The 15,502-nt window shown below is 32.4% G+C and overlaps 1 protein-coding gene across 1 annotated transcript; it reads left to right on the top strand.

Moving 5' to 3' along the window:
• The first annotated feature begins 7,308 nt into the window (after nucleotides 1–7,308).
• LOC107897257 (ABC transporter G family member 1) lies at nucleotides 7,309–15,483 on the top strand. The gene is made up of 8 exons (XM_016822642.2): nucleotides 7,309–7,673; nucleotides 10,539–10,621; nucleotides 12,005–12,469; nucleotides 12,569–12,655; nucleotides 12,742–12,864; nucleotides 12,951–13,145; nucleotides 13,227–13,313; nucleotides 13,406–15,483. Exons 1-8 carry the CDS (start codon nucleotides 7,379–7,381, stop codon nucleotides 14,090–14,092), a joined length of 2,022 nt encoding a protein of 673 aa, XP_016678131.1. The 5' UTR covers nucleotides 7,309–7,378; the 3' UTR covers nucleotides 14,093–15,483.
• The last annotated feature ends 19 nt before the right edge of the window (nucleotides 15,484–15,502 follow it).

The raw sequence follows: 15,502 nt of genomic DNA, 5'->3' as shown, positions 1-15,502 counted from the left end.
CATGCAAAACCGGGACATAATTTTCCATCCAAATTAAAACTTTTCAAAATATTTGTATCATCCCTTAAACGATCTTACAAGGCCCAAAACATATATTGGGAGCGGTTCGGGACTAAACCGAGAACTTTGGAAACTTTCCAAACACTTAGAAAATTTTTCATAAAAATAGGGGTCACACGCCTGTGTGGCTTGGGACACGCCCATGTGGGTAAGCAGTGTGGTCATACACGCCCGTGTCCCTAACCCATGTAACTCTCTGTTTATGACGTCATCAACAAATTAGGGTCACACGGCCAAGTCACACGCCTGTGCGCTAGGCCGTGTGATCGATTTAATTTTCATAATTTTTTTCCTAAAATAGGTGTAGACCTCACACGCCCTGGACACACAGTTGAGACACAAGGCCGTGTCTCTGCCCCTGTGGCTAATTCGAAGCTAAAATTCAAAAATGCAAGGGACACACAGCCGGATCACACACCCAATGGGCAAGCAGTGTGTCACACACAACCTACACACACGCTCGTGTGTCTACCTATGTGGACAAAAATAAGGCTATTTACCAAGCCTTTTTGCCACCCTTACTTGCACCAACCTACTCAACATCAAACAATACCCATCCAAGCATATATACACAACCAATTCAGCCACAACCAAGATATCGACACATCAATTACATGCTATTTTCTATCACATACAACATTTCATACTTATCATCACAAACCATGTAATAACTCCATCCATGAAAGGCATCACTATATGTTTAAATACTTAACCAATATTAACCAAAACCAAATGGCCATTTACAAAATGAATCAAATACCATTACAAGGCAACACATTTGGCCAAATCAATAATGACACATATCACAAAAAGACCAAGTCCCTATACATGCCATAACTCAAAATAATGTAATAATAAGTACCCTAAACGATAATTTGCTAGTGTGAGTGGATCTCCGACCGTCTTCGCTCCCCGAGCTGGCTTGATGACACTATAAGAAATGAAAAGGAAGGGGGTAAGCTTTAAGCTTAGTAAGTTAGCATGTAAATAATAATCAACTTTTAGCATGTAAATAATAATCAACTTTAAACATACAATAACATACACATAACATAATGTAAATTAGCACAAAACCATCAACTGATTATAGACATATCTTACTCATTTGCATCCTTACCAATAGTGCATCTTAAACCGAGATCATTTCTCATGAGTTTTACGTACGCACCTATACCACTTCATAACATAATTATAACCTTTCATATCTTTGACATAATCTTTAAATTACACGTTGAACCACTTGGAATACTAAAGGATACTCGGGAATTACATACACATAGAATCATACCAATGCCATATCCCTGATATGGTCTTACATGGGATCTCATATTGACGCCAATAGCCTAGCTATGGTCTTACACGATTTTCATATCGATGCCATGTCCCAAACATGGTACTACACGAAATCTCATAACGATGACATATCCCAGATATGGTCTTACACGTAAACTCATAACCCTAATGTCATGACATTTGTATCCTAACTATTCCTAAGGTTCAACTGAGAATTTTTTCGTATCGAATCTTTGTCGAACGAATCCTGTAACACCCCTTACCCGTATCTAATGCTGAGACAAGATTCAAGGCATTATCGGACTTAAATTTACACCATTTCATAAAACCGAGCCATAAAATTTCATTCGTATCAAAACTTTTCATACACATGCCTAATGTCCTTTACACGAGCTACTGAGGCTCTAAACATGCATTAAGGGTAGTTTGGGATTAAACCAAGAACTTTGGAAAGTTTTGGGAAAACTTAGAAAAATTTTCATGAAACAGGGTCACACACCCGTGTGGACACAGGGACACGCTCGTGTGTCTTCAACACACCTATATCCTTAGGCCGTGTAACTTTCTGTTTATGACGTCAGCCTAATAAATTGAACCACACGGTCAGGCCACACGCCCGTGTGCTAGGCTGTGTCCTCCACACGGCTAAGACACATGGCCGTGTCTCTGCCCCTGTGGCTAGCACTGAGGCTATTTTCCAAGCCTTTTTGTTGCCTTAATCTTTCACAAACTTAACCACTTTAAAGACACATATCATAACATAATTTTAATGATTTAGCATGCCTCAATAAGGCACGTTTTTAACAACCATCCATAACATATTACCCAATAATTAATCTCTACTTATTCAAAAAATGTTCATATTCAATCAGTATCAACTTAATGTCAATTTACACGTTTATTCCATAGCCATGACCACCCTGAATGGTCGTAAGGCATTCTCATACACATATGCTGTGCTATTCATTCATAGTAAACAATTATAATTACATCGTAAGGCATTAACAAATAGTAAGGATAATTAGGCTTATAAGCCAAAACATTATAAGCCACATCCCATGGCTATATACAATGAATCAACATAAGCCAATAAATTTGGCTACTCATGATAACATCTAACATAAAAACTAAGTCTTTATACATGCCACTCCCTTGTATAAGCTTAACATCTATATAAGTCGACACTTCCAAAATGATGACTTGATAGTGTGATGCTGCCTCTGACGATTTCCAACCCCGAGCTGACCTGAAAACACTAAAGAAATGGAGAGAAGGGAGTAAGCTTAAAGCTTAGTAAGTCCATATGAAAATAATAAGCAATATGCCAACATGCTTCTCAAGGTAATACAACCATAATTACACTTTTACTTATATTCTAGTCATGCTATTTTCTCAAGTCATAGTTACCAAATTATTTATACCTGCAACTACAGAACTCCAAATTAAGATTCGCTAATTTTTCCTGAAACTAGACTCACATATCTTCTTATCATAAAATTTTCAAAATTTTTTGTCTAGCCAATAAATACAGATTCTTCTTTAAATTTACCACTTTTTTGTTGTCTGATAGTTCCGACTCCTCTTCACTAAAAATTAATTATCTCATAATAAGGGACTCGATGATGTTTCTATCTATTTTTCTTGAAAACAAACTCATTAAGAATTCTAAGAATATAAATTATAACTCATAACTATTTTTGTACAATTTTAAATGATTTTATCAAATAAAAATAGGGGATTTCGAAATCATTCTAACTCTATTTCACACAAATTCAAATATCTCATAATGTGAAATTCCTTTGCTTACACCATTTCCTTTATAAGAAACTAGACTCGATTAGATTTAATTACATATTTCATTAAATCTTTAACCCTCTTTCCACTATTTTTTGTGTATTTTCCAAGTTGGACTACTGCAGTTGTCCCAAAACTGTTTAGTGTAAAATAATGGTAACTAAGCTTATAACACCTTTACAAATCATTTTAAACATCATGGTAAAAATACATATTGGTACATCATAAGCATAGAACCATAATCATAAGGTCACCAATATTTCATTCTCATAGGCATAGCTTACTTATTTGTATCCTTACCAAAGATGCATCATTTCTTTATCGTAATAGTATTTGAGCTTCGAGTACATACCTGTACCTTTTCAACATGCTCATATACTTGCCTTCTTGCTTTCATCACAAGCTTTGAACTACCCGTTGAATCACTTGGAATACTACTGGATATTCACTAAGCCTCAGACATAGGGTAAGATGCCGACGCCATGTCTCGGACATGGTCTCACACTGGCTCACATATCAAAGTCGATGCCATGTCCTGGACATGGTCTTACACTGGCTCACACATCAAAGTCGATGCCATGTCTCAGACATGGTCTTACACTGACTCTCATATATCAAGGCCGATGCCATGTCCCAGACATGGTCTTACACTGGCTCTCATCTGTCGGTATTGATGCCATGTCCTAGACATGGTCTTACACTAGCTTTCATATCTCGAGGCCGATGCCATGTCCCAGACATTGTATTACACTAGCTCTCATCTCAATGCCGATGCCATGTCCCAGACATGGTCTTACATTGGCTCCCATAATGTGGTTGGTGCATGTCCCAGACATGTCTTACACTAGCACACATATCACCCAAATGTCATGGCATGAATATCCAATCTATTCTTAAGGTTCAACTGGGAGTTTATCACGTTAAGTTTCATCATACATTTCTTATAGCCACATTCAAACATTTTATGCAAAATTAACCATTCAATGCATAATAACGATAAAGCTGTAATATTTACGCACAACTTACTCGTTTTAATGGAATATCATATTCCATCAAATTTCCAATGCATTCAATCATCACATAAATGTTATTAACATTTGGCATTACTTTCTCATATACAATATCATCAACATAAAATTCAATACAATCATAACAAGATAGATTTCAAGTTATTAACAATAATATGGATATCATGCTTATTTAATCACACGGACTTACCTCGAATGCAATTTTGGCTAATTACTCAATTTTAGTCCATAACCTCGTACTTTTCGATTTAAGCCCGAATCTCAATTTTATTGATCTATAATGATAAAATTCACTATTTAGTCATCATATTAACCAATACATTCCATAATTATACTTTGACAAAATGACCATTTTGCCCTTAATTTTTACAAAAATTACGATTTTACCCCTAGGCTCGTAAATCGATTTTTATCGATTTCTTCATTAATCAAGCCTAGCTGAATTTATTTTAGGCTTATAGTAGCCCACAATTTCATTCATTTCACACATTTATCACCTTTTTATCAACCTTTACAAAAAGGTCTATTTATGTGTTTTTCATGAAAATCCTTTCACAAAAGTTGTTTATTACACAACCATGACTTATTTTCTTCCATAAAAATTCAGCAAAAAACATAAATATTCACATGTAAAAACCCTAGACTTTCAACCATTTTGCAAAATAATCCCCCATTAGCTAGATTAAGCTACAAAGGTTCCAAAAATATAAAAATAATCAAAAATGGCCATCAAAATCAATTACTTGCAAGGGAACTAAGTGGCTGAAAATTTAAGCTCTCAAAACCCCCATGTTTGCTGCCATTTTCGGTGGAAGAAGAAGAAGAAATGAAAAAGATGACAACTTTTTCTTTATTTTATTTTATTACCAAAAAAATCACCTAATGTCCACCAAATTTTGACTTTTCAACTTTCTTGTCCCCTATGGGCCGACCATCACTCCCCTAATGGCCTATTTGCACTTCAAAGACCTCCAATTTTGGTTCTTTAGCTATTTAACATATTTGGGTAGTAAAACAAAACTTTTGCCCTTTATGCGATTTAGTCCATTTTCACAATTAAGCTCACAAACGCTAAAATTAATTCACCAAAATTTTCATGCACTCATATAATCATGCTATAACTCAAAAAATAATATTAAAATAATTTCTTGACCTCGGGTTTATAGTTTCGAAACCACTGTTCCGACTAAGCCCTATTTCGAGATGTTACAAATCCATAATGATAATTGTACAAGTCATGCAATAACAAAATATTAAATACATAATATAAGTTGTATTATTTACACATGAACTTACCTCGGTACAAAATATGGCTAACTAATTCGATTTAGTCCACAACTTTGTTCTTTCCCCAATCTAGGTCCGGACTCCGTTTTTCTCGATCTATAATAGCAAATTTAGCTCATTTAATTATCACATTGTTCAAATCACTCCAAAAACCATACTTTTGAAAAATTATAGTTTTGTCCCTAAACTTTCACATATTTACAAATTAGTCCTTAGGCTAGTAAAATGAAATATACTCATTTTCTTTGTTACCCAAGCCTAGCCGAGCCTATATCATGCTTATACCAGCCTAAATTTTTCATCAAATCACATTTCTACTACCCATTTTTATAACTTTTACAAATAACCCTTTTTTAGGTGTTTTCATCAAAAGTCACTTAGTAAAAGATGTTTACCACACATCAAGTTTTCATAATCTACCATGAAACATCAAAATACATGCATGTCACACATGGGTCAAACCCTAGGCATATCTCAAATAAATGGTAGAAATGGCTAGATCGGTTAATAACAACTTCAAAAATGTAAAGAACATTAAAAACGAGGCTAGGATGCACTTACTATCAAGCTTGAAAGTTGAAGAAACCCTAGCTATGGTGTCTTGAGAATTTCAGCTATGGCATGGAGAAGATCAGCAAATTTTGACTTGATTTTCCTTTTTTATTCTTTTAATTACTAAATGACCAAAATGCCCTTTTTACTAAACTTTTAATTTTTACTCATTCATGCCCATTTTTGTCCATAAAAATAGAAATTGGTCAAATTTATATTTAAGGACCTCTAATTAATAATCCATAGGTTAAGAATCACATATTTTGCAACTTTTGCAATTTAGTCCTAAAAATCAAATTGGACACTCTATCAACAAAATTTCTTAGCGAAACTTTCATACAATCATGCAAACATATCATAGACCTCAACACATTCATAAAATGATTATTTCTACTTCGAATTTGTGGTCTCGAAACTACTATTTCGACTAGGCCCAAAATCGGGATGTTACATAAATATCTTATTAAGTAGATGTCCATCAATATCAAGATAAGTTTTGATGTACTTTAAATTCTAATAGTCATTAGAAGTAAATCGCTACTTTATTTATACTTTTTATGCCTATAAATAGAGACTTTGGAAATTTTTTGTAAATATTCCGATTAATCAATAAAATACGTTTTCTATTTGCTTTTTCATTCTCTTTGTTATTTACTTTCTATCCTTTTATTTTATAACAAATATAAATATAAACATAGATTTTTAAAATAAAAAATTAAATAGACTAATCTAAAATAAGCTTAAATTAATTATTTACAAATACAAATAATTCTAAGTAAAATTTTAAACTTACATTTTAAATTAAATGGTACTTTACAAAATATAAAATGTATTAATATAGTAGTTAAATCCGATTGGGACACAGCCGTCAACACCAAAAAGATTTTGGGGTGATTTTATCCACGTGTAACTTTTTTCTCATCTCACCAATTTAATCTATGCCCTCCCAAAATTCAAACTTCTACCGCTTACAATTTCATCGCATCAATATAATATGCTTATTGCTTAACGTTTCAAACTTGCAGAACTTATAAATTCACCTAATCAATATAATACGTTTAACGTTTCAAACTTTGCAGAGATTTAAATATTTCTATTAATTTAAAAACAATAAAAATTTGCTTCTCGATAGGGGTTCCTGCATACTTTTAACCTAAAATAACCAATTCTACATTTGTCTGCTACTAGCAGTGTATATAATATTTTCCAAAAATTATTCTTTAGTTGGAAAGTCTTGCATCTTCACGTATACGTAAACATAAATACCCCACCATCACCACAATAAAAAGAATGGTTAATAATTAAGGATGGGCAGTAGCTTCACTCAATCTCTTCTCATTCATTAACTTAGTCCAGTATTCAGCATGTCATCTCAAAACCATCACCCTGAAGCAGCTGAGAATTACAACTTGGAGATTCAAAGCATGGTTTCTGGACAAGTCGGTTCCTATAATGAAGCGGCGTCTTTCAGGATTGAGACGGAAGCAGGTGATGGCGTTTTCTTGACATGGACTGATCTTTGGGTGACTGTTTCTGGGGGCACAAAGGGAAGCAGGGCGATCTTACAAGGGCTCACAGGATATGCTGAGCCAGGGAAGGTGTTAGCCATCATGGGACCTTCAGGGTGTGGCAAGTCAACCCTTCTTGATACACTGGCAGGTCAAATTTTTATCTTTACATCTTTGCTTCCCTTTTCTATTTTCATTTTCCGAAAATCGGAATGTCCCTCACTTTGACTAGTTTTTCACAACTTCTAGTTGAAGATAATAGTAAACCTACAAAAAGTTTGTGTCAGAACCGCTTGACCATGGCCACTAGCCAATGGAAATTGTTGATGGGATCGGTCACCTCCCTAAAATTAAGGCTTAGTTTGGATAGGCGATTAGGTGCGGTACGGTGCGTTTAGCTTATTTTTTGTCTCACGTTACAGTATCTAATCTCACCGTCATTGTTATTTTTACACTAACCGCAGGTAAACGTACCGTCCGTCTAAACTCACCCTAAAACAGATAGAGATATGATATAATGGTAAAAATAGCATAAACTACTAAAATAGTCACATTCGTTTGTCTCAAGTTATATTTTACTCATTTATATTTAAAATATTACGTTTTAATCATTTATGTTATCCTGTTATAATTTTTTAGTCACTGAGTGTTAATTGTCGTTATCGGTGTAACGGTAAACAGGTATGATACATTAAATTATCATTCCAAACAAAAATTTTAGATTAAATTATACAATTAGTCCCTATATTTTTTTGTTTTAAGCAATTTAATTTTTTCTTTTTTTATTCTTTGAACTTTTCTTTTTTTTCATTAATTTCTATTCTCTTCTCCTTCTCCCTCTCTTCTCCTCCCTTCTACATTTCTTTTAATCTAGTTTTTTTTATTTTTTTATTTTCTATTTGTTAAAACTAATCCATATACCTTTTATTTTAACAATTTAATTTTTTTCTTTTTTTTTCCTTTTATTTTTCTGTCTTCTCATATTTTTTACTGCAAAAATATAATCTTTGTCCACCAAATAAACCAAATCTTATTTCCTTTCACATGATTCTTAAATTGAATTTGACTCAAAACTGAATATCAATCAAAATTAAATTTGACTCAAAACTGAATATCAATCATTTTTAGCCAAATCTCGATTTGAATATAACCTAATTTTAACCTAATTTTAATAGTAAAATTAAATTTAACTAATCAATATAAAAAATCACATCCTTAATCAAATCAAAACATAAATTGAATTCTTTATATTCAAAACAAATTTTGCAGTTTACAAACTTTTACAGGGTCGTGTAGATTATTCTTTCCTTTTCTTTTATTTTCTGATAAATAAAATTAAATAAACGATAAAATTGATCTAAACCTTCTTGGATATTCCTAAGTAAGCTTGATTGAAAGTCGAGCATGGATGAATTGAAGAGAGAAAGGGAGCATGAAACCAAACTGGTTTGGGTAAAGTTGAGGGTAAGTTTCGTATAGTGGTTATTTTAGTCCTTGAGAGTGTAAAGCTCGTTTGAAAAATCTATGAAATAACATAGTTTCGAAAGGGTGAGAATATTGTAAGTAAGATAGATAAGGTGGTCGTGGGGATTAGTTAGGAGGTTAAAGGAATGGGCTCGGGAAACTTTGTTGAGGGTGGACTCCCATAATTCACAACTGGTGAGGTCTTTGAGTGAGGCGAGCTTGTGGACTAGGTCATTGAGAGATCCAAATTGGTTCGTTAAAGCAATGATGGACGATGAGGGTTTGTAATTGTGGGGTGAGAATATACGAAGTAAGTTCTAATTTGGTTTCAGATTTTGTCTTTTATTTTTTCATAAACATAAAAAAAGTTTTAACAAATGGAAAATATAGAAAAACTACGTTAAAAGAGATGAAAAAGACAGGGAAAAGCATAAAATAATGGAAAATAAATAAATAAATAAAAAGTTAAAAGAACATAAAAAAAGAATTAAATTGCTCAAAACGAAAAAATATAGGGACCAATTGTATAATTTAACCTAAATTTTTTGTTTGAAATGATGATTTAACGTGCCATGTCAGCTTATCGTTGTATTGTTAACGACAATTAATGGCTCAATAATTGAAATGTTAGAACACGTTAACGTAAATAATTTAAAACGTAACATTTCAAACATAAGTGACTAAAATATAACCTGAGGTAAACAAAAGTGACTATTTTAGTAGTTTACCTGTAAAAATAATATGAATTTGTTTGAAGGAGAGTTAGATTAAATTCTCCTTTATTAAAAAAAAAGTAAATTAATTTATATACCTTAGATTAAAATTTTGATTTTTCTATTAAAAATTTATTTATTTTTACTATTAAAAATTAATTATTATATGTCAGTATGAAGTACATAGGGCACATTATGCATAATTATCTTATTATTTTATCTTTTACACTAGTTTTAATTAATAGAGATGAATTAAATTTTCAAGGAAAAATATTATTTTATTTTAAATTTAAATATACAATAATTAATTTTATCATTTTTGAATAAATAAAATAAAATAAAATGTAATGTTATTTTTAGTATAAAGAGTAGCATGATAATTTTAGGGCTCTAGTCTTGTTTGTGTGTATAAATTTAAAAAGTAAAAGGATATGCTATTTGGGTTGTAGTAGGAATGGTATTATATCACGTGTGTGGACATTTTTTGATTACTAAATCTAAGAATTTTATACGGGGCCGACGAAAAACAAATAAATTATAAAATTGGAAAAAGTCAAATCTTTTATTATTATTTAAATATGAAACATTTCAAAAGTTGAGGAATTATAGGAAAAGGATGGAGCATGGCTGATGCCCCCCCCCTCCCACGTTATGGATGTGCACCAAAAGTAAAATGTTAGATCCTGTTTTAGTTTACATCCTGGTTCACACTTATCTCCTAAAGTTATAAAATAATTAATGTTAATATCTTTTACATAATTCCATTAAACTTTGTCTGCAAACTGCTTCTTTAGTAAGGTTGGATGACAAAATGATAAAAAAAGGTCTTTGATTGGCAGGAAGGCTACTAAGTTCGCGTATGCATCAAACAGGGGAGATCCTAATTAATGGTCGCAAGGAAACACTTGCTTTTGGAACTTCGGTATGGAAATTATATACCAAAGAGGAAGCTTAAGTTAATCCAAATCCCTTAAACTTAAATATGACTGTTATTTGTTCAATATTAAAATCTTGATGTCTCCTATTTAAGTTGGATTTCTGGTAACAGTTAAATATTCATCATGGTTTTAACACAGTTTCAAAACCTGATTTGATTTAATTTGATTTTACTAATGTTTATTATTACTATTATTATTAAAAAATCTCATCTGAAATAAGAATATAATGTAGATACCAATTGACAAGAAATGATATATTTGAATAATTAAAATTAATAGAAGAAAAGAAAGGAAATAAATTATAAAATATTTTGTTTGGAAAGTAAATAATTTATTATTTTTTAATTTTCACCTTTTACATAATAACATATAATAATAAATTTAAATAAAATTAAAAATTATAAAAATAAATATTCTTCATAAATCATAAAATATATCAAAGATATTTTTGTTTAAACTAAGAATGAAATGATGGTTAGTGTCTGGAAAAATAAATTTAAAAAGAAGAAAAGAAGTGAACGGTGAGACTGTTAATTTTTTTAAATTTAAAAAATAGAAACTTAATAATCCAAAAATATCTCCTTATTCCATGTTTTCATCTTTATTGTAGGATGGTTTATTATTTAGCCCTAAAAATTAACATATTCTATCAAATTAGTCATAATTTAATAAATTTATACTGTAAAATTTTTCTAAATGTGTAAATATTTAGGTTAAATTTATTGATCTTTTAGAATTAAGACAAAAATGATAAAATATATAAACATCAAAGGCTAAATTTGTTATTATATCAATTAAAATTATGTATAATTGATAGAATACATTAACATTGTGATGAATTGTTCTTAGTTGCTCACTTTCGAAACTGACAAAGATTAAATTGTTCCAATTTTTGTTAAGAGGACCAATTTGTTCAATTTTAAAATTGAGAACAACTGGAAAGATCTTTTTACCTTCTTTTTTCAGAGTAAAAATATGTTGTCCAAGCAAGGGGGCTTAGTTTTCCTTCCTTTTTAACCAATCCAAACATGCTAGTAAGGTATTGAACTTGAATGCTCAAGAATCTAAATCCTCAACCTTATCAATAAAAATAAAATTGCATTTTTTTTTTACTATCTTACCTATAATTTTTATTTTTTCAAAAAGTACTGCAAAATTTTTATATTATTTTTACTTCTTTCATAATAATGTACTAGTAATTATTGAATTTGTTGACTGATAAACCTTATGCTATATGTGTTTACATGCCATATATTTGTTATAGTAGAGTTATTTGTATTTTCATATAACAACTTGGGAATTATGACTTTCATCAAAGCATGCCTAAGAAAATCACTAACCAACATTTTTTTAATGTTCAATATTAGGCTTATGTTACTCAAGATGATACTTTAATGACAACGCTTACAGTAAGGGAAGCTGTTTTCTACTCAGCACAGCTTCAGCTGCCTGATTCCATGTCAATATCTGAAAAGAAAGAAAGAGCTGAAATGACAATCAGAGAAATGGGGTTGCAAGATTCCATGGACACCAGAATCGGAGGGTGGAGCACCAAAGGACTTAGTGGTGGACAAAAGCGGAGAGTCAGCATTTGTATTGAGATCTTAACATGGCCCGAGCTTCTCTTTCTTGACGAGCCCACTAGTGGACTAGATAGTGCAGCATCCTACCATGTTATGAATCGGATTGTGAAACTAGCTCACCAACATGGAAGGACTATAATCGCATCCATTCATCAACCTAGTAGTGAAGTTTTTGAGCTCTTCCATAATCTTTGCCTACTTTCCTATGGCAAAACAGTCTATTTTGGTCCTGTTTCAATGGCAGAGATGGTATACATAGATCTATCTTTCAAATATTCGTCCAAATTGGCAACTAATTATGACTGGTTGATGATTTTTTTTTCTTTTGAAAACTAAACTTGTTTCTAGCTTTTTGCTACAAATGGCTTCCCATGTCCACCTTTAAGGAACCCATCAGATCACTATCTTAGAACAATCAACAAAGACTTTGATGAAGTAAGTGTCTGATACTTTTCACTCAAAGTATAAACTATGCAATTGATAAGTTAATTAGCAATTTTTGAATTATTGGTGTTGATTAGGACATAGAGCAAGGAATAGGAAGCAATAGCACAGAGGAAATCATTGACGCACTTGTTAAGTCTTACAAGTCATCAGAGATATGCAAGCAAGTTCAGCATAACGTATTAAAGATATCCCAACAAGTATGCTTGTTTTAAACTTAAGTCTTAAAGAGACTTTAACCCAAAAAAGCCTATTACTATAACTTGTATGGGTTCTTTACTTGCAGAAAAGAGGGCCTCTAGAGAAGAAGGGAAGTCAAGCCAGCTTTATTACCCAAAGCATTGTTCTTACAAAAAGATCTTTTATTAATATGTATCGTGATTTAGGCTACTACTGGCTTCGCTTTGCAATCTACATTGCATTATGTTTATGTGTTGGGACTATATTCCATGATATTGGCTTAACCTACGGCTCAATTCAGGTAACTTGATGACATATTATAAACTATTCCATTATTTAGTAAAGATAATGTAAACGAATTACCAAAACTTGGGATTTTCAGGCTAGAGGATCCATGCTCATGTTTGTTGCGGCATTCTTGACTTTCATGGCGATAGGAGGATTCCCTTCTTTTGTTGAAGACATGAAGGTACTACTTTTTTTTCAATGTCTTCACCATTTAGACATTTACGTACATGGTTCATTAGTTTTTGACATTTTTCCTCTCTTCACCAAAATCAGATATTTGGCCGAGAAAGACTAAATGGACATTATGGGGTTGGAGCATTTGTCATTGGAAACACAATTTCATCCATTCCTTACTTATGTGTTATCTCTTTAATCCCAGGAGCACTAGCCTATTACCTGGTTGGACTTCAAAAGAGTTTTGATCACTTTATGTACTTTGTCATATTGCTCTTCACTAGCACGATGCTGGTCGAGAGCATAATGATGACTGTTGCAAGCGTTGTGCCGAATTATCTCATGGGAATCATTACAGGGGCTGGTATTCAAGGGATAATGATTTTAAATGGCGGTTTCTTTCGGTTGCCAGACGACCTCCCTAAACCATTCTGGAGGTACCCCATGTACTACATCGCATTTCACAAGTATGCGAATCAAGGATTCTACAAGAATGAATTTGAAGGATTAAGTTTCCCCGGCAATCAAGTTGGGGGACCTCCCACCATTACTGGTGATGAAGTCTTGAGAAGCTTTTGGCAAGTTGAAATGGGATACTCTAAATGGATTGATCTTGCAATCTTGTTTGGCATGGTGGTTGTATACCGTCTCATGTTCTGGGGAATTATTATCACAGTTGAAAAGATTAAGCCTCTTATCAAAGATTATATGGCGGCCGCTGCTAAGAAATCAAGTATGATATTAGAAAACCCTTCCTCTATTTCTTCACAATTAGAAATGCTTTGAAAGGTTGCATATTAAGTATTTATATTGTTATGACTTTGTCTAGGTTTGCAATTCAATAGAATTTAACTACTCTCCTTGTTTGAAATGAACACCAATTTTATGGTTTTTGTTTACGATGCCATTGGCGTGGACTAATATGAAATAACTACTTTCTAGTTACAAAAGAAAGGTATGAGACAATAAATATCTACTGTTTTATCAGAAGAATTTGTATACCAAAGTGGTATAAATGGTATATGCGAACAAAGTAATCAATTGTATTGTAAAAATCTGTATTTTTTATTTTTGTAATATTGGGGAAGGAAAAAGAAGACAATGTTTAAATTTATGTTATGTAAGCCAACTTTTCGCCACTACACCTGTGATGATTGAGGCAATTTGTCATATTTCCTGGTGTATTTTCCTTCAGCACTATAGGATGACCAAGTAAGGCATTAATAACATTTGTATTAAAATTGAACTCATGCCCCTCAAGTATATTCTTGCATATAATGCTTAGACTTGTTATCTACAATACTCTTTAGCATTGCAATAGGATTCTTGGACAATATCAGAAACAAAGGCTTTGCAAACGTGACAATTTTCAAAAGATGTGTTGAACCAAGCAAGTGAAGCAAACCATATCTTTCAAACTATTCACTATCTATCACATGTTAAACATCAAGGTTTCTCTTTGACACAAATTTCCACCTTTTCTTAGCTTCATTGTTCAGAAAATCACAAGGCTTTGCCCTGACATAATCGTGGTCATGCTTTGATCGTATCTTTATTTTTTCACTCGCTTTGAGTGATAGGCCTGTGTAATCTTCCATTGGTTGTTTTCCTTTATCTTTTTATTCTCGGTTCAGCCAATGTCTCGCTATCAGCATAAGTATGAAAGCTTGCTGGTAAGTCAAATTCAGTTTGTTTTTCATCTCCTTCTCTTATTCCCTACTTTGTCCCACTTTCTGTTTGAAAACATGTGGGATCAGTTAACTAGACCTTTTATCATACAGCTTCTCTTCATCAAATTCTTCCCCCGTGTTTCCTACTGAGTCTTACTGTTGAAAGATGGCAACTACAGCAGCAACATACAAGCTACCATGCAGCCATGCACGAGCCAACAAGTGACCAAGCAATGGAACAGCAGCATGCTTTTGTCCACTACGCAATTCGAGTGATTAGCTCATGTGATAGTTGACTTTTGCTATTTTCATTGTAACTATTGTATTTGCTAAGGATTAGTTAGATACTTAGCTGATTTGGTAGCTTTTAGGTACTCATTATGCTGATTTAACAGCTTAGTTACTTGCACAAGCAAGTTTTATTTTCTCAACTTAACTATTTATGTTCATGTAATGTTATTTATTCAAGTAATGAGAGTTGCCAACTTGTTCTCTCAATTTTTTTCATCCGATTTTGCTTCTGTTT

Source organism: Gossypium hirsutum, chromosome A11 (assembly GCF_007990345.1).
Source record: "Gossypium hirsutum isolate 1008001.06 chromosome A11, Gossypium_hirsutum_v2.1, whole genome shotgun sequence".
NCBI classification, from domain to species: Eukaryota; Viridiplantae; Streptophyta; class Magnoliopsida; order Malvales; family Malvaceae; genus Gossypium; species Gossypium hirsutum.
Note: the sequence above shows the minus strand (reverse complement) of the source record. Positions and strands in the feature narration are given on the sequence as shown.

Coding starts and splice junctions, on each gene's coding strand:
- LOC107897257 (XM_016822642.2), top strand. CDS start 7,379: ATGTCATCTCAAAACCATCACCCTGAAGCAGCTGAGAATTACAACTTG. Junction 12,470..12,568: donor CTGTTTCAATGGCAGAGATG/GTATACATAGAT, acceptor ACTTGTTTCTAG/CTTTTTGCTACAAATGGCTT. Junction 13,146..13,226: donor TAACCTACGGCTCAATTCAG/GTAACTTGATGA, acceptor TGGGATTTTCAG/GCTAGAGGATCCATGCTCAT.